Here is a 21183-nt window from a genome sequence, read left to right on the forward strand (position 1 = left end):
TACATTTTTAGCCACTTGAATTTTCAGAGATCATACAACTTTCAAATAAATTGGAAACTAATTCCAGTCATTTCACCTTGAACAAGATGTCAGATTGTTCAAACTTACTTTTATCTGGACAATCTGAATTTCTTCACACCTGATTTCTGTGAGAGATTTCCTTGTCTGTCCTTTTCTGTGGCCAAATTTACATTTGTTCCTCATCACTTGCTCATCGTCTTCTATGGGTCTCCGAACATATTTGAAGCGATCTTTGAGTGCTCGTTTCCAGAGAAACTGGATAAAACAGACAGACTTTGGTTACTCTTGATAAGGTGTTAGACAACCAGGAAAATAAACCAGGAAATCTCAATCCACTGTCAGTTCTGGCTTTGGAGACATTTTTACATGGATGCATACTTCATTCATTTGCTGAAATCAAGTAGAAAAGCAATATTGATCTTTGTTCACAAATTCTCTAGATGGTGAACTGAAAAATTCTCAAAAAAGTATTTTTCTCTCATCACTTGGAAGCCTATTTGGCTAACATAACTATCAGCATGGTGATGTTGAGGATGCATATTTGGAAAAAAGTTTGAGCAGACTTGCAATGGATTCCAATGATTTCTCACCACAGTTTGAGATTTCTGTATGATTTCTTCTTAAAGAAGAAGATAAAGTATATGTGATCAAGTGAATTAAACAAAAGGTCTGGAATTTGGGATATTATTTCCTTTTTTATTGCTGTGCTAAAAAAAGTAGAAGGTTTTATTATGAATTCCCACCCTCTAGTTTCCTCCTAACCTCCTACATTCCCCAGGAGAATCTTATTAGATTGTAGCTTGATTTGGCCACATGTTGGAATGTTGAGTTTATAGTTCTAGGCACCATATTTTTGGAAGGATATTGATAAGCTGGAGCGTTTTAAAAAACAAAGAAGATGACAACACTTGAGACTACTTGAGGATCATTTAAAAGAACTGGAAATATCTACCCCATGTCTGTATGTATTATGTGTGGGTGAGTAATAGCATTTTACACACACACACACACACACACACACACACACACACACACACCCCACTATACAAAGGGCTATCCTAAAAAAAGAGTGATTAGATTTTGGTTTAATTAGATTCAGACAGAAGAACCCTAGTTCTTCTATATATATCCTAATATATAGGTGAAAGATACAGATAGACAGATTTAGGTTACGGAAATATATAAGAAGAATCCCCTTTAGAAGAGTAAAATGAGTTGAATTGAAAAATAATAGATTTCGTTTCACTAGAAATCTTCAAGAAAAGGCCAGCTAATTGGGGATATTGAGGAAGAGATTCTTATTTGGATATAGATTGGACTAGATACCTCCTATAGTCTTTTCCAACTGAGCTTTTGTTTTTCCCTTGCTTAAGTATAAGGTTTTGGTAGGACAAACTGATTATGGTTTAGAACAAAACAAGCTGCTCCTGGTTACCTTGCTTAAGTTCAATTAATAGAGTTTTTACTACTAATTTTGTTTTTCTTTGGAAACAACATATTACCATGATGTCTTGTGAATTTTCCTTTAGGCCTAATTTAGATTGATTACCAACTATTATATTAGAAATGGCTGAACACTTCTCCCTTGACTGCTTTACCACTCATCAAAGATTTGACATCAGAAGGTATTTTAGAAGTCACCTAATTTAATCTCTAATATGGAGCATCAGAGAAATAGGCCCAATTTAAGTTGCCTCCCCCAACTCCATATTAGATTATTATAAGATGCTTCTCCTTTGATTTAGTTATGAAGTCTTCAACCCCGTGATGGAGCATTGAAAGATTTCTAAACAATTTGAGTTTAATGGAAAATTTACTAGTAAGTAAATGTAATGGAAATTAACTCTTATGGGCCTCTACTTCCCAATCTGCCTCTTTCAGTTTGTTAATTTTTCAGCAAAAGCAGAAAAAGGACAAATGCAGTATGATCCTCCACTTAAAATTTTAGCGAGAAGAGATTATTAAGGAGATGAGGATTATTGACAGTGTTAGGGGCTACAGAGAGGTCAAGAAGGATGAGGACTAAGAAAGGGCCATGTTCAGTTTAAGATATCTGCTGTGTATCCAATTGGAGATGTCTGAAAGGAAGTCAGAGATGCAAGATTGGAGGTCAGCAGAGACTGGGGCAAGATAGGTCGATTTAAGAATCATCAAGGTAGGGAATGGTAATTAAATTCATGGCAACTGATGGGATCATCACATGAAGTAGTATAGAGGGAGAAGAGGGTCCAGGACAGAAACCTGTAGAACATCTACAATTAGAGGGAAATCCAGAGAAGGAGTGCTCAATTCTTCTTAATTTTAGTGCTTTCCTTATGTTGATTATTTCCAATTGATCTTGTATGTAGCTTTTTGTTCATAGTTGTTTGCTTATTTTTTCCCATAAGATTGTGGGTTCCTTGAGAGCAGGAACTATTTTTTTGCCTTTTTCTGGATCCCGAGTGCTTAGCACAATGTCTAGTATATAGCAGTCATCTAATAAATGTTTATTGATTGACTAGTGTAAAGAATTTGTTAACAGGTAATTATTGAGGATCTGTCAGCACACTACTGGTGATACAAAGTAATTGATTAATTAATTAATTGCTTAAAAATAATGACTGCCTACCTTCATTAAAGGTGCTATGATATAATAAATAAGGTACTAGACTTACAATTCAAAAGATACCATATTGAAATCCTGTTGGTAGAACTATGAACTGATCCAACCATTTTGGAGAACAATCTGGAATTATTCCCAGTTATAAAATGGTGTATCTGCTTAAACCCAGTAAAATTACTGATAGGTCTGCTTCCCAAGGTGATCAGGGGAAAAAGGTAAATAACCTCTATATTCTAAAATACTTATAGCAACTCTTTTTGTGGTGGCTAAGAACTGGTAATTGAGGGGATACTCATTATTTGAGAATTGGCTGAACAAGTGGCATATCATTGTGATGGAATATTACTTTAATGTAAGAAATGAGAAACAGATTAAGTTTTTTTTAAATGGGAAGACTTACATGAAATTATGAAAAGCTAAGTGAATAGAACCAAGAGAACATTATACACAGCTACAGAATTAATGTTCAAGGAATAACATGTAAATATCCACCTCCAAAGAAAGAACTGATAAATAGTAAAACAAAAGTCATAGTTTATATATACATATGTTTTTTGTGCCTTCATACTCTAAAATCTATGAGCCTGTGATTCCTTATCATAGAGGTGGTTCTAGTTTCAGCAAATCCTAATCTCTAGCAGTTCCTCCCAAGTTTTTATGTCTTTGAGTACAGTCATAGAGACTTGCTTATATCCCTAGGCAAGGACAGAGAAGTAAAAGTAAAATCAGCAGGTAAATACTTTTTTTCTTTCTGTAGCAACTCACAAAGACTGTCCATTAGGACATAAAGGAATTATGATCTGTCCTTGCAATCACGTTACCACATTGCTTGGATTTGAGATCTTCTGAAGATCTGCAGAAGTATCACATCCCCCAGCCATCAGGGCAACAAGTGAGCCAACAATCACCCTGTGTACCAGGTACTATGCTCAGTGCCAGAGAAATGACTGAAAAAAATCCACAGTCTTTGAGCTCATTCTAACAACTCCTAGTAATTAGCTGGGTCCACAGGAAATATTTAGTGGATGGAAGATGATCTCATAGGCACTCCCAAGGCACTAACTAAAAGGTGCATGGCAGGACGGTTCTGTGAGGTACAGGCTGGGAAAGATTTCTTGCAGAAGTTGGAATCTGAACCAGATCTTGAGGGAAACCAGGAGAGAAACAAGGAGTGAGAGATGAAGGGTAAAAGCATTTTAGATATAGGGGGCAGCCTGTGAAAAGCTGAAGCCATTGGTGAGCAAATTGACCCATTAAGTCCTGCTCCGCTAGTGACTCATGACTTCTCTGACTCCACATTGTTCTAGTAGAGAAGGTACACACAGGAGCTCCCTGGAGCTTTTCCAGGCATTTTCTAAGCACATTGGAATAATATTCTGAATAACGCTGAACATTCACAAAAGTTTTCACACTCTTCCTATTCTCAGAACATTTCCACTGGCTCCCCTCTCAGCACAAGAAGGATGACAGAAATTTGGATCTGTTTATAAAGAAATTTTTGGCAACTATCTACTTGTTCATGTTTCAGCTTAAAACATTCATGCCCACGTTTGGAATATAGCTTCTTAAACAAATTTGTTCATCTATCTCTTCCCTAGTAAAACTTTTTGAAGGCACCCTTGGGCAAAATGCACTCTGTAATAAATAACCATCAGTTCTGATTTTTAACTGGCTGTGAGGTGATGCAGTGGAAGAGTGCTGGGTCTGGAGTCCGGAGGGTCTGAGTTCAGGTCTGCTCTCAAACTCTTACTGGCTGTATAATTCTGGACAAATCACATCACCCTGTTTGCTTCAGGTTCCTCATCTGTATGTAAAATGAGCTGGAGAAGGAGATGGCAAACCACTCCAGAATCTTTACCAAGAAACCCCATGTGGGATCACAAAGAGCCTCTCATGATTGAAATGACTGAACAACAAAATGATTTTTGAAATGAAACCTTTCTTTGATATTCATTAAATCAAAAACCTTAAACAGCTATACAAATAATGGCTTCTACCTTAAACCAGACGATAGTGTTTATATACTTGGGGTCAAAGGAATTCTACATCCCCAAGGTAAAAGGACCAATTGAGAGGATGCAGTGGATTCAGAGTCAGGACCAGGGTGTAAATTTCCTCTCTGCCACTTTCTACTGAGGTAACCTGAGGGAAATTGCTTCAACTCACAGGTCTAGCTCTTGGTTTCTTTATGTATAAAAGAGAGTTTGGATTAGATGTTCCCTTAATGTTCTCTTTCAAACTAAATCTGTGATCCCAAGTATTCTTATTTCATGCAGATTTAATCAAGGCTCAGAAAAGTCATTTGCATAAGATCAATAGACTATTTATTGGGTCATAAGAAATGATGAGAAGGATTTAGAAGAAATATGGGAAGAACTGATGTGCAATGACTCAGAGGAGACTGATTTATTTAATAACAATGGCAATGGAAAGACAAACAACTTTGGAAGACTTGAGATTTTTTACATATATATTAGCATATATGAATGCATATCATGGCACATTAATATATATTTATATAATATTTAAAACCCTTAACTTCTGTCTTAGAATCAATACCGAGTATTGGTTCCAAGGCAGAAGAGTGATAAGGGCTAGGCAATGAGGGTTAAGTGACTTGCCCAGGGTCACACAGCTTAGGAAGTATTTGAGGCCAAATTGAAACCCAGGACTTACTCTCTTTGGGACTGGCTCTCAATCCATTCAGCTGTCTAACTCTCCACTAAAAGACTTGATAATATTGTTCAGTGCCAAGACCAACCACAATTCTGTGGACCAGTGGTGGAGTATACTGTCACCTCCTGATAGAGCGGCAATGATCTTAATACTTAAAATGAAGCATAAATTTTTGCACATGGCTAACGAAGTAATTTGTATTATTTTACTACATTTGCCTTAAGGAGATGAGAGGGAGAGGGAGAAACACATGCTTGTTAGAAATCAGAATTTAAGAACATTTATACAAAGGCACACAATTACCTAAAACTAACTAAGGTTAAGAAGAATTGTATCAATTGAATTTGTATTTCTATAATTATTAGTGACTTAAGGAATTTTAGGTTGCTGTTGATAGTGTAGATTTCTTCTTTTGAGAACTGCCTATTCATAACCTTTTACTATTAATTTTTGAGAATGACCATCATTCTTATATAATTAAATCACTTGCATATATAATGGATATCAGACCTTTATCTGCAAATCTTGCTGTAACCCCCCTTCCCCCGTTAAATTGAACCCTTTTTCATTTTAACTCTATTGGTTTTACTTGTGAACTATTTTTTATTTTAAGTAATAAAAGGTGTCCAGTTTAGCATTAAAAAAGAAGAATTATATCAATTAGGATACTTACAAAACCACTGCCATCTTCATCCAGGAATGGGTATGCCTGAAGCAGGGCATTGACAACATCATTGTATTGTTGTGTAGTTGGGTACCTATTTAAAGAAGAAGACAAAATTGATTTAGAAGAATCTCTTGAGTTAAAAGGGTGTAAAAGAATAGTGGTGTCAAGCTCAATGGGACAGTATCCCTGTAGCCATATATTGACTTAGAAAATCACAAATGAACATTATCTATGTTATGTTATATTTATGTTTATTTTGTTAAACATTTCCTAACTACATTTTAATCTAATTCTGCTTGGGGACTTCTTGAGTTTGATACCTTTGATCCGGACCAAGCAATATCTGAGTGAGAAGACTTTCTACAAAGATGTTATTAACAAAAATAAGCTTGTATTCTCTCCTTTTAGCAAAATTGGGATTTGCATAACAGCAGATGTATGGTGATCATGTTTCCTCAAACCTCTCTACTTAAGAGGCCTATTAAGAACAAATGTGAATAAACATTTGAATAACAGGCACTGCTGAAATGCTTCAGAAATTTATCAATTACGCACTGAAAAGAGACAAGTCCATATGATTTAAGGCCTGTATTGTGAACAGATGCTCCCCTAAAGCAAGATATCTAGAAAATTCATACTTACAGTGATCCTTCCAAATACTTTGTCATGTCTGCCTGTAAAAACTCAATGATCCTTATCCTCATGCTGTGATCTGGACACTTTTGCTCAGTTAACATGCATTTGACATCATATGGGAAATCTGGTAAAATATAGGATTTTGTCCAGTGTAATGCCTTATTCCTTGCTAGAAGATGTTTCACGTTTTTTCTATAATTGAAACAAAATCAAAACAAAACAGAAAATAAAAAATCAAAATATATACCTTCATTTCTCAATATAGAGTCATTCATTTCTTATCTTTGCTCTAAGCAACCATGATGCCAATTGCTTTCTAGGGGCTTTTCTGGTTGGGAAATCACTTGGGTGGGTGGGTTATTTTTTTCATTTTTGCAAACTGAGCAGGGCTTGCTCTGCTGGAACAATTTTAGGAGAAAATTAATTTTAGGATAAAATCTAGTTCTGCCAAGACTCTTACCAACAAGTTTAACCAAATACTTTGAAAAGGTATTTTTCACCCAAAGATCAACAATGGTTACCTGTTGTGAGGAATGTTAAATTGCAATGTCAAAATGTATTGATTACAAATCCACTACATTTTACATACCACCAGAGATTCATGATAATTTCTAAAAGCTCATTTTAAAAATTGTGTTCTTTTTGGGTGAAGGTTAGAATTATGACAGAGGCAGATAAGAATCCATTGTGCCATTTTAAGTTGGGAGATAGCTTGGATGAGTGGAATGAGCACTAAATTTGGAGTCTAAGACTGAGTTCAAATCTCTCCCTACTTACATGACCTTATTCCTTAACCTCACTGGGTCTCAAGTGTAAAATGAGGAAGATGACATTTGAAGCATCTTCATTTACCTAAATTTTTTATCCTATTATTCTGTCACCTGGATTCAAATCCCAACTTTCCTGCTTATTTACAACTAAAGCATTCAGATTTTCAACCAATAAAGAAGCCATTTCTCCTGGAATAACTTTATTAATAGATACATGCATTTACTAACAAAGAATGACTTTAAAAAATCAAAGTCTTAAGTGATAAGAACAGAAGCAAGTTGTCTCTTGCTTATAAAAAGAGGTATGTCCTTTTTTTTTTTTTGATTGTCCTGATAACTGACCTCATTGGTGGATATTTCAAGAGATGAGGTGGACTTTGAAACCTCAACTCTTGTACCATTACTTATCACATGAGGGTTGGGTCTTTACTAAGACCCAGAAGTTGCCAGAACATTCTGCTACTTGGCCATACTATTATGAGTTCCAAATGGTTGCTCAGACTACTCTCAATCTTTCAACTGGGTCAGAGTTCTTCAGGGCTGGGCAGCCCAGTCCCTAATCTTTTTTTATTTTAACAAAAGAAAGAAGATTCCAATATAGTTTCATAGCCTGGAGGAGAAACTAGAAATTTGGAGCTTTTCTTCTGCTTTGGAACCTCTGCTCACAATCAATTCTAAGGCAGACAATAATGGTCATTATTCACTTTTGTAAATATATTTTATTTTACCAATTATATGTAATAACATAATTTTTTTGAAGTTATATGATCCAAATTATCTCCATTTCTCCCTTCCCTCCCCATTCCCAGCAATGGTAAGTAATTTTATCTAGGTTATATACGTAGTAGTAGTCTCTCGGTAACGGAGGATGATGATTGTCTTTGTGTGTTTTTGTGCACAAAGACACCTGTGCATGAAGATTTAAGTGGAAAAGTAGATGCACAGAGACAGTCCCACTCTCTTGGCATTGGAAGCCTGGGTCCATTGGCACGAAAAGTCTTTACACCTGGAGACTTCCTCAGCTGCATTGAATGGCCGTGTTGTCTTTTGTGCTCCAACACGCCCTAAGCACTCCACAGTGCCTTGCTGCATCGCCATCTCAGCCGTTGAACCTTCTTATTGTTTTCTTCCGTCTGTTCGTCCGAAGCAGTCTTCACATGCTGGGTGAGCAAGGCCCTGGTTCACCAGGAGTCCATGACAACCTGATGGCTACCCTCACAAGGTTTAGCCGGCCTGTCGAAGCCGTTGCCCGGGGTGTGGCCACTGCCGCATGCTAGCAGCTACTGGGAGCCACAAGTGAGAGCTGGGTGTCAGGTGAGGGTCAGAGGTTGGAGAACTGCCCTAGGAGGGCATGACAAGCCCTCCATACCAGAGATACTACCCCTCCCTGAGCACCCCATGATAATTTGTATTATCATGCAAAATATATATATGAATTATCATGCATATTTCCACATTCTTAAATTTTGTAAGAGAATAATCATATAAAACAAAACCCTCAAAATAAAAACTCAAATAAATTAAAGTGAAAAATGTTATGCTTTAATTTGCATTCTGACTCCAACAGTTCTTTCTTTGTATGTAGATAGCATTCTTTCTCATAAGCCCTTCAGAATTGTCAGAAAGTTAAGTTAAAAAAAGGATTACACAGGAAATAATCAGAATATGTGTATATGTTTTGTACAGAAATATACACATACATATAAAACAAGTCCACACCCCCAAATTAAAAATGACTACTATAAAGGTTCTAGAAAGAAAGTAATTACACATTAATAGTCTAGAACTGAAAGTAGTAAAGAAGTCACTTACTAGTTGTGTGACCATTGGCAAATAAGTTGACCTCTCCGTTTTTTCATCTATAAAACAGGGATTTAATTGCATTTATCGCTTAGGGTTGTTATGAGAATAAAATGTGATAATATTTGCCAAATGCCTTATGAACTTTATAGAGGTATATTAATGCCATTATTATTAATTATTATCTTTTTCTATTCTTTACCCTACTTTGTATCATCATCTGCCTATGGTGATAGCCTCCTAATTGGTTCTTCTGCCTCTGATCTTTCCCCTTCAACCTTTCTCTACACTGTTACCAAACTGACTTTCCTAAAAATACATATCTGATCAGGTTCACTTCTACCTAATTTAAACATCTTCAGTGTCTTCCTTTTGTCTCTAGTATAAATACAAGATTTTCTAGAGTGACATTTAAAACTGTCCTCAGTTTGATTTCCATGAACTTTTCTCTCTTGCTTAGTATGCTTCCTTCCATATACTTTCCATCTTGTCTAACTGGACTGCTAGTTGCTCACAATCTATGATCTCTTACATCCATGCTTTTGCATGGGTGTTTGTTTTGTACAGATTGTACAGATTTGTCTGTTTCCAGAAGACGTTCTCCTCTCTCCTACTTCATAGAATAAGGCTTTGGGGGAGAGATTATGAAAGATGGTGGAGTATGATATGATATGATGATGATAAAAATAAATGCACAGAATCAATGCCAAAAGCAACAAAAATAGACAGAGTTAGGAGTGAAGCAGAGCTATCAGGGACAACTTAGGAGGAGGCTCTCTGATCTCCCAGTCTTCTGTATCACCTGATAGTGCAAACATACTGGAACAAATGCCAAGAAATATATAAGCTTTACTTCTAGAGAAGGATTGGAAAGGAAAGATTAGAGGCAGGAAAAACAATTAGGAGATTATTGCCATAGGTAGATGAGGATCCAAACTAGGATAAAGGAAAGAAGAAGAAGAAGAAGAAGAAGAAGAAGAAGAAGAAGAAGAAGAAGAAGAAGAAGAAGAAGAAGAAGAAGAAGAAGAAGAAGAAGAAGAAGAAGAAGAAGAAGAAGAAGAAGAAGAAGAAGAAGAAGAAGAAGAAGAAGAAGAAGAAGAAGAAGAAGAAGAAGAAGAAGAAGAAGAAGAAGAAGAAGAAGAAGAAGAAGAAGAAGAAGAAGAAGAAGAAGAAGAAGAAGAAGAAGAAGAAGAAGAAGAAGAAGAAGAAGAAGAAGAAGAAGAAGAAGAAGAAGAAGAAGAAGAAGAAGAAGAAGAAGAAGGAGAAGAGGAGGAGGAGGAGGAGGAGGAGGAGGAGGAGGAGGAGGAGGAGGAGGAGGAGGACATTAATATAGCTCTATAAATTTACAAATAATTAATTGGTAATCCCTGGGGCTACAGTAGGCAACCACATCTTGTTTGCTTGACTTAGTTTATATCCCAGGGGAAGATATCAGAGCCAGTCAGTGAACCCTGGGAGTAGCTCCCTACTCACCTGTAGCTGGGGTTTGACCACTGAACAGGAAAGGATTTTGGGGACCCCCATGCTTTGACCAGGCACAGCCTTTCTCCCAGGCTCTGGCTTAATAAGAGAAGTAAATAGGGATTATACACCAGTGAATGCAGTTGCTGATGGGCTAGCGCCCTGCTGACTATGGTTGCCTACAAGAGAGTAGAGTCCATGGCTACTGTCCCAGGAGGGAGGCAAGCTTTCTGCTTGTAGTGGAAGAACTATTGTGTGTGTGTGTGTGTGTGTGTGTGTGTGTGTGTGTGTGTGTGTGTGTGTGTGTATCTCATTAGGGCATCTGAGGTCAATAAAAGACTGGGAATTTGTTCCCCCCAGCAAAAGCTACACCTGGCTCTGGATTATATAAATTGGACGAACTAAATAGGGCCAAGGAAATAGCAAACAAAAAAATTAAGCTGAGGTGTCATTCCCTATACCATGGGAACAGAGCCCAACTCTATGAGGAACCTAACAATTAAACTTATTGGTTTGGCCACTAAATTTTTTAAAAGTAAGACAAAGAGAAAAACTCAACTGTAGATAACTATTATGTGGATAGGGAAGACCTGGATTCAAAATTGGAGGACAGCAAAATTAAAACACCTACTTCTAAAACATCAAATGAAAATGTCAAATGGTCACAAGCCCAAAAAGAGTTCTTGGAAGAGCTTTAAAAAACTTTAAAAAGCCAAATAAGATTTAGGAAAGACTAAGAAAAAAAAGAGCAATGCAAGAAAACCCAGAAAATTTACAAAAGAAAGACCATCCAATTGGAAAAAGAAATACAGAAACTCCCAAAAGAAAATAACTCATTAAAATTAGAATTGGACAAGGGGAAGTTAATGACTTCTTCAGGCAATAAGAAATAAAGCAATATCAAAAGAATAAAATAATAGAAGAGAATATGAGATATTATAAAAATAACTGACCTGGAAAATAAAACAAGGGGAGATAATATAAGAATTGTTGGATAACTAGAAAGTTATGAAAAAAAAAGATTTAGATACCATACTCCAAGAAATCATTAAAGAAAATTGCCCAGAAGATAAACCAAAAACCAAAAGAATTCCTAGGTCACCACTGCAAAGACTCTGAGATGAAAATGCACAGAAACATCATTGCTAAAATCATAGCTCTCAGGTTAAGGAGAAAATAGTATAGGAAACCAGAAAAAATATTTAAAAAACTGTGAAGCTACAATCAGAAGAATATAAGTCTTATTAGCTTCATCATCAACAACAACAACAACAAAGCCATGTAAAAATATTTCAAAGAACAAAGGAACTGGGTTTATAACAAATAATATACACAACAAAGATGAGCATAATTATACCAGGGGAAAAAGAATATTTAATGGACTAAGGGAGTTTCCACTATAATAATCATGAGATAAACATGAAAGATCAATTATGAGAGATCCAACAAGGTTAGATTGTTTACCTCTTATATGGAAAAATGTTATTTATATCCCTTAAGAATGACATCATTCTTAGATATATTGATAAAACATATATAGATAGAAGACTAGAGGTCAAGCTGAATACACTAGAATGAGCTAAAAATAAAAATAAACAAGGATAGGAAGAGGCAAAATAGAATAGTTATCTCATATAAAAGAGGCATGAGTGGCAGCACTGTCACAAAAGTGAGGAAGTGGTGATGGGCTGGTAATACTAGAATCCTATTCTTATCAGATCTTGGTTTAAAAGGGAACAGCATATACAACTAGAAAAGTAAGTCTTATGGTACAGAGAAACAGGATGTTGAGGGGATAGAATAAGGGAGAGACTAAGAGCCCCTTTAGGTGTCTCGGAAAAGAGAGTGTAGATTAAGAGAGAAGGCAAGGGGATAAGAAAAAAGAGGAAATCATAGAAGGGAGTACATATCAAGAAATAGGAGGGAAAGGTGAGAAAATGAGGGTAAGTCTCTAAGGATAAGGGAGGAATTTTTAGGAGGGAATTCATATCAAGAAGTAAAAGGGTAGGGTAGGGGGATAAGGAAGGGGCTTTTGGAAGGAGAGGCTAGAATAACAGCTAGAAGGTAATGGGGAAAGGACAAAGGAGAAGCCTTAAAAAGGGTGGGTTGATTTAAAACTAGGAAGGCAAGGGGAGAGGATAAAGGAAAGGTTTAAAATGGAGCAGGAATTAGAGAAGTAGTGTACAGAAGAAATTGTAGGAAGGATATGGCAAAAAGAGGAGAAGAGAAAAACAAACAGTAAGGAAAAATAGAATGGTAGGAAGTGCCCATCTAATCATTATAACTTTGAATGTGAATGGAATGAATTCACCTATAAAATGAAAACAGATCACAAAATGGATCAAAAAACCAAAACCTAACAATATACTGTTTACAAAAAATACACTTAAAAATGAGAGACACACATAGAGTAAAAATAAAGGGCTGGAGCAGAAAATACTATGCCTAAGCTGATACAAAAAAAGGAAGGGTAACAATCATAACCTCTGTCAAAGTAAAAGCCAAAATGGATATGGTCAGAAGAAATAAAGAGAAAAACCATATTATGTTAAAATGTTCAATTAGATAATGAAGTATTATTGCTATTAAACCTATATGTACCAAATGTTATAGCATCCAAAGTTTAAAAGAAAAGTTAAATGAGTTACAGATGGAAATATATTACAAAACACTAATAATGAGGGACTTCAATTTTCCCCTCCCAAAACTAGATGAATCTAACGAAAAAATAAATAAGAAAGAAGTCAAGGAGATGAATATAATTTTAGATAAGTTAAACATGATAGATATCTGGAGAGAATCAAACAGGAATAGAAAGAACTATGCTTTCTTCTCAATGGACATGATATCTTTACAAAAATTGGTCAGATATTGGGGTTCAAAAACATTAGTTAAATGTAGAAAAACAAAAATATTAAATGCATCCCTTTCAGACCATAACACAATAAAACTTGTATATAATGAAGGATCATGGAAACACAAATTAAGGATACTAACAATGTTAAAGAATGAGTAGTATAAAGAACAATTCATCAAAACAAATAATTTCATTAAAGAGAATGATAATAATGCTAATAAAACTATAGAATTTAACAAAAGCAGTAATTGGAGTAAAATGTATATCTCCAAATGCTTATATTAATAAAATAGAAAAAAGTAGATCAATGAATTTGAAATGGAATTTTTTAAAATGGGGGAAAAACAAAATACCCCCCCAACTAAATGCTAAGGTAGAAATCCTAAAAATTAAAGACAAGATTAATCAACCTGAATGTAAGGAAATCATTGAATTTAATAAATAAATCTGGAAGTTGTTTTTATGAAAAAAGTTTCATAGACATTCTCTTAGATATTTGCTCCATATCTAAAATATATAGAGAACTTTGTCAAATTTATAAGAATCAGAGCCATCCCCTAATTGATAAATGAACAAAAGTTATAAATTGATAGTTTTCAGATGAAGAAATGAAAGCCATTTATAGGTATATTAAAAATGCTCTAAATTACTAGGGATTAGAGAAATGCACACCAAAAAATTCTGATGTATTTTCTCACATCTATCAGCTTGTCTAAAATGGCAATAGGACAAACTAAAAATGATAAATGTTGGAGGGGATGTGAAAACATGGAGGCATTAAAACACTTGGTGGAAATGTGAGCTGATCTAACCATTTTAGAGAGCAATTTGGAATTATGCTCAGAGAGTTATAAAACTGTGTATACCCTTAGACCCAGTAATACCATTTCTGCATCTGTTTCCCAAGGAGATCAATGAAAAAGGAAAAGAACCATTATGTTCCAAAATATTTATAGTAGCTCTCTTTGTGGTGCCAAAGAATTGGAAATCAAGAGGATATCAATCAACTGGGAAATGGGTAAACAAATATGATTGTAATGGAATACTATTGAGCCATAAAAATATGAACAGAGTAAATTTTTTTTAATTTGGAAAGAACTACCTGAGAAAATGAAAAGTGTAATGAGTAGAATGTAGAGAACATTATATACAGCCACAGATTTAATACTTGAAGAATGACTTGTGAATGTTCACCTCCAGAGAATGAACTAAAAAATGGAAACATGAAAGATATTATGTCTATCTGTCTGTCTGTCTATCTATCTATCTATCTATCTATCTATCTATCTATCTATCTATCTATCATTTATCTAGAATGATATTTTTATGTTATGTGGATGGCAGGAAAGGGCTGAGATACTTGGAAATAAGTTCTAATAAAAAATAATAAAGTATTTACTGACTTTCCTAGTTTTTGTACTCTCTCCTGACTTGAAAGAATTTTGTGTATCTTTTCCATCAAGTGTCTTGTGTATTAATGTATATCTCCCCATACAATGTAAGGACAGAGACTTTCATTTTTCTGTTTAATTCTTTCTTATATATTATGATATAGCTTTCCTTCCATCTCTTTCCCCTCTTTTCTCATTCAAGAGACACCAATGTGATATTTATTTATGTTAGGCCCCCCCAAGTAAAATTCTGGAAGAGCAGAGATCATGGACCAAGAATTTCCAATGAGACAGAATTCTCAGAACAGAGAGGAGGATTAAAAGTAGAGAGGGAGGAGATGAGTGATGGGCGTTAGGCCTGGGATTTAGAGAGTATTTTTTTATCTCTCAAGGGGAAAGAAGAACCAGGTAAACAGATGCTGCTGTGAGACTCCTTTGGAGATGAAAAATAATTCAATTAAGAGGAAGAAAACAATGACAAGCAACACATTCCCTTTCCACCCTTCATGGAATTTTGCAGGATGGCTACTCAATTGCTCCCTCTTCCTTACTTTTGATGCTATGACTTATCTTTGCTCCCATGTCTCAGTGCTGCCAAGGTGGGATTATGGAGGCTAGGACCAGCATTTCTGTGGAACACCTAGAACTACCCTGTGCCTATGTGAGCTTTCATCAAATATTATTCAGGCAGTAATCTCACTATGTAGATCAGAGGAATTGAATTTTCTTTTTGTGTACAATTACACGGCTTTGAAAGGCCGCAAAATGACTTAATGATGTTCTGGGGGCAGAGTAGATTCCAAGCTGTGCCAGAAAAACACAGATTCAATCTAATGTTACACAAGACAAGTGACTCATCAAGAATTAAAAATAAATCCTATTTTGGCAGCCAATACTGGCAACCATTACTTTAAACACATATACACAACATGCAGATGGTATTTGTACTGCCTAAGGTAAAAATAAATAAATAGATTAATAATAAATAAAGCTTCACAATGAGACTAAATAATAGGACTAGTCATATCCATTATTGAGTTTGCCAACGGGCAAAATAAAAGCAGTCTGATTTTGAGGTTATTGTCACTTCTTCCCTATATCAGTTAGAGAGGCATGGCTCACATTTCAAATTTCTCTTTGTTAGAAAAACGACAAACTTGTACATACAGTGTGTTCCAAAAATATTGCTATTAGGCATACAGCTCAAAGAAGTCATAGACACCAGAAAAGGTGTGTTATCTTTGTTCTCATGTCAGTGCTGCCAAGGTAGGGATTATAAAGACTAGTGCCAGCATTTCTGCCAAACACCTGGAACTACCCTGTGAGTATGTGCACACAAAAATAATTATAGCAGCATTTTTTTTGTGGTAGCAAAAAAATAAAATGAGTTGCAATCAATTTGGACATGTCTGAACCAATTATGGTATATAATTTAATGAAATATTATTGTACTGTAAGAAAAGACAAATTTGAAGCATTCAGAAAAGCTTGTGAAGATTTATGCAAACACTTAGAGGGGCTAGCAGAACCAAAATAATGTACTTAATAACAACTACGGTAACATAAAGAAAAAACTCAAATCAATTCAATAACCAATCGACTCCAAATGATGAGACATACTTCCTCTTATCTCAGAGAGGTATTGGATAAGGTGAGGAATGAGGCAAGTGATGGCAGACATAGTCAATGTTTCTGTTTGATTATGAAGTGACAGTGCAAAAAAAAGTAAAGCATCAACAGAACAATGAAAAAGAAAAAGAATAAAGGAAGCCAGCATATCAGGTCTAAGTGAAGTGAGTTCAAGGCTTTGGTGGTGGTGTTTGAGAATTCAAGAGTACCAACATATTCCTGAGATTCCACAATACACAAATATGAGATCCAGATTATGGAATGGTGACAATGCTTGGGAAAGACCCAGATTCTCTGCTGGAGAAATGTAGTTGTCCTTATATAGCTTCTAGTCCAGATGCTCAGGGACTAAAAGGTTCTCTTCATGCCTTATTTTTGAGGTATGAGTCTTAGATGATTGTCTATCCTTGGATAATATAGTAGTGTGTTAGGAACTAAGAGTTTATTGTGCTCTTTGGGAATGTGTACTAGGTTATGTTTTATTATTGCTTTAAGAAAGGAATGAAGGAAGGAGGAAAGGCATGGGTAGGGAGGGGCAAAGGAAGAAATAAGGGAGGGAGAGAGGGAGTGAGCAAATAATCAAATAAAAGGAATGATCTGCAATGTATTAAGATTATATTTCTATAAAATCATATTCATGTGATTTAAATATTCAAAGTAATAGCATATTTAAAATGTAAAGACATTGAATGAAAGATACATAGTACAAGAAGCAATGACCAATATGGATAATAGGTTATGTCTCTAATCCAAGAGCTTCTGTAAAGTATGGAAATTATCTACATGCAAAAAAAGGGGAGAGATATCCTTGCAGAAAAAGGAAACCATTTAAAAAAAAAACAATATTCTATGGCCAATCACATTTTCACTGTCATAAAACTGAAAAAAGGGAGAGATAAGATCTCATTGAATTTGCTTATTGGTTATAAAGAAATATTTTATTCAATAGGGCAAGATGCATCATTAAAGATTTCTTTTAGTGCAAGTAATACATGATTACAGATATCTTGCTGAAACAGCTTATGGCATCTATTCATCAGGAAATAGACAATTGCAAAATATTTGCTGATAGTTGTTTTCTGTGACCATGTTCACAGGTGAAGAGAATTTCCCCAAGCACTATCATTGACCACCTCCACCTCCTGACATGTTGTCATGCTGTTATTATTATGGTTGATTTCTTTTACTAAAAGGGTCTAATCCATCACCATATGGATCCACCCCAAGCCCTTTCCCTCCATTCCAAGCCACCAATACAAATGACATGATTTTTTAAAAGAGGCTGTTTCTTCATCTGTGAAATAATTGAATAAAGACTTGAAGGTTCTCAATATTACTTAACCTTAAGTACCATTTGTCAAAGAAAATCTCTTAGCATTTCATCTTGCCTTAGTGTCATCATACTGTGACTTCACAATGTTATAGACAGATTTTAAATACTACCAATATGAACACATGAATTTTGGGAACTTTACATAGCCTATTGTTCTATATCTTTTTGGTGTAATTTGTTATATTATATTGTGTTATTTTACATTATGATAACATTATTTATATTATGCTATTTTATAATTATGCTCATTAAAGTATATATATATATATATACACACACTATATAAAAAGTCATGCTACAATAAAATGTTATTCAAATTATACTATGCTATATTTGCCCATGCTAGTGACACTTCTATCTTCTGGAATGTGAGTAACCTGAGGGATGGGACTTTATGTCTTCCCTAGCACCTAGGACAGTGCTCTGTATACAAGTGGGTGCTTAATACAGTTTGAAAGAAGCAATTAGCATATAGCTCTTCTCTGTTGTCCCAACTTTCTATATCATGGAAAACATTGTTGAAGAGTGTTCTTGTTAATAATAATTTTCTAAGGGGAAGGGGCTTATCCTTATTTTTATATGACAGAAGAGTTCTCTAGAAAGGAGAATGAGGGGTGAGGAGAGAGTTCTCTTTGCTGTTCCTATTTCCATGTCTGCTTTTGGAAGCACAGCACAGAGTAAGTCCACTGATGGAAAGACCAGTGAAACACTACTGGCACTACAGGGACCAGGCAAAATGTTCATTACCTGACAGGCAGAATAGCCACATTAAAGAGTCTCCCAACTTCCCCAAACTTGACCCTGAATCTATTTTATAATTGCATTTCCCAACTGCATACTCCTTTACATTGAGTTACAATGAAATTATACTCAAGAGTTCTAAAACTGTGTATACCTTTTGACCCAGTGATATTGCTATTAGATTGTTCTTTTAGGTAATCAAGGAAAAAGGAAAAAAATCCTCTAAGTTCTAAAGTATTTATAGCAGCTCTTTGAGTGGTGGCAAAAAAAAAGGAAACTGAAGGGATGTCTATCAATTGGGGAATGGCTGAATAAATTGTGGTATATGCTTGTAATAGAATAATATTGTGTCATAAGAAATGACTAAGAAGATGATCACAAAGAAAACCTGAAAAGGCTTACATAATTTAATGCAAAGTGAAAGAATAAAACAAGAAGGAGAATATTGCACATAGTAACAACAATAATGGAAGGTTATTAACTGTGAGAGATTTAACTATTAGCAACAAGGTAAGGATCCAGGAGAACTCCAATGGACTCATGATGAAAAAGTATATTCACTGACATAAAAGGAACAGATAGAGTCCAAAGACAAATGGAAGCATACCATCCTTCACTTTATTTCCTCTATGGATTTTTCTCTAGTGTAAGCAATATGTGTTTTATTTCACAATATTATGAATATGAAAATATTTATTATATGATAATATAAGTAAAACTTATGTTACCTGCTTTTTTGGAGAGTGTTGGGAGAGAAGAAGAAGAAAAGAATAAGATAGATTTTTGGATATAGCTAATGTGAGTATTTGTTTCTTTTGAGTAAACATAATTATAATTTATTATATATGTATAAAATATATATTATGTTGTTGTATAATAATATTTATGCATTTATACATACATGTAAATTAAAAACAAATAGTAACCAAAAAAAGAACCAATTGAGAGTAGACTACCAAGTCTTATTCATACAAATATAATAATAAATAGCATGGCAATACATATAGTTTTAAGAGATCAAGAAAAAAGAATGCATGGAGGAAGGTATAAGAGCAAGAAGAAATTTATTTAGGAACAGCTACCATTGGATCAGCTTTATATCTTGTTAGTGAGATCAGAAGGATGCTTGAGTTGTAGGGAACATGGCTATCATTTCTACTCATTATCTAGCCTGAGACAGGAAGATAGAGGGCTCTGAGACATTCACTAAATTTTTAGAATTACAAACCAGACAAGATAGTTTTGCATATAATCATATATTTAAGAAAGTCTGACTTTACTTTGCTACATTAATATTTCTGCACCTTAGCAACCAAAGGAGAGATGTACACATTTAGAAGATTCTCAGATAGTCCATATTGAAGACACAGCCAGTTATAGACCAGGTAAGTGATGTCTTCAAATAAGATAAATAATTCATTTGCATCCTTGAATGATATTTGGAGAAGATGATCTTTTTTTCTGAATCAGTTTTGGTACATTTCACTTTGATGCAAAACACAAATCTCTCAAGTTCTTAGGATTTTTTCCCATTTCCTAGTTTGCTGCCTTTGGCTATCACATCTGTTACTTTACAAGACTCACAGAGGCATAAGTCAATAAAATGCATGTTTAGGGGCATGTATGACTATTCAAGAATGGAGAAGAAAGACGAGGGAAGAGCATGAGGAGAGTCAATAGGCAAAGCACTGAGTGATTACAAATAGAACTCATTCAAATTCCCTAATGCCTTTGCAAGTAGATGTAAATACATAATAATATAAGAGCTGACCAGTTCTCTCTAGGGTTTGATACAATATAGAAAGTAAAGCATCAATAATAATTTCCCTAATTACACATCCTTAACCTGAGCCTAAATCTAAATAACCAACAAGAATCTAGGTCTTTAATTTTAGGATTTGGAACCCTGAGATTACTAAGGTAAATATTACATATATGCATAGGGAGTTCCTCTCCCCCCTTTCCTCACTTCCTTATGTCATAACCCCAAAAAATCAAATAGTAAGAAACTGCCTATCCTAACAATGAAAGGGGCATAACACTACCCTTTCCCAGTTTGAATGAACTGGAGTTAGGACAATTCAACTCAGTTGTCTGTTTGTTTGTTTTTTAATATGCCTTTCTAATGGTAAGGTTCTCTGTCTTCCTTGTAACTCAAACTGGGGTCCAAAATACTTCTTGAGTTTCAAGTGAATTATCATATGTAAACTTTAGTGACTTTATCACTTTATCAACTTTTTAAGCAGGGGTAACATGACTAGATAATAGCTTTTTCCTGAAGTCACAGAATAATGTGTTTAAATATGAACTGGTTCTACAAGACAAGGTCAAGTTGGTGCTATATGACCTCTTCTCTCCACAATTAGTCAATGGGCACTCTCCCATGAACACCTTGCTGCTCAATATCCTGAAGTCTAATGATTCAGATTTTATAAATAGATCAGTCACATCTAAGAATGGGGAAATAAGTTTTGAACTTTCAGATTACATTTGGTAGTGGATGCCATTATTGGTCCCAAACCAATTTCCAAGTGTTAGGAATTCAAGTGACCTGACTTATCATTGACTAGTCATTTGTTCAAGGACTGAATGAATTCAA

The 21183-nt window shown here is 35.0% G+C and overlaps 1 protein-coding gene across 1 annotated transcript in view; it reads right to left on the reverse strand.

Annotated features, from left to right (window-relative positions):
• SAMD3 (sterile alpha motif domain containing 3) overlaps positions 1 to 21183 on the reverse strand; it is a 68612-nt gene that overhangs the window by 34147 nt on the left and 13282 nt on the right. Inside the window, 3 exon segments of the mRNA XM_056818761.1 lie at positions 109 to 276; positions 5973 to 6057; positions 6609 to 6794. Coding sequence (XP_056674739.1) covers positions 109 to 276; positions 5973 to 6057; positions 6609 to 6794 — 439 coding nt within the window.

The sequence above is a fragment of the Monodelphis domestica genome, chromosome 2 (assembly GCF_027887165.1).
Source record: "Monodelphis domestica isolate mMonDom1 chromosome 2, mMonDom1.pri, whole genome shotgun sequence".
NCBI lineage: Eukaryota > Metazoa > Chordata > Mammalia > Didelphimorphia > Didelphidae > Monodelphis > Monodelphis domestica.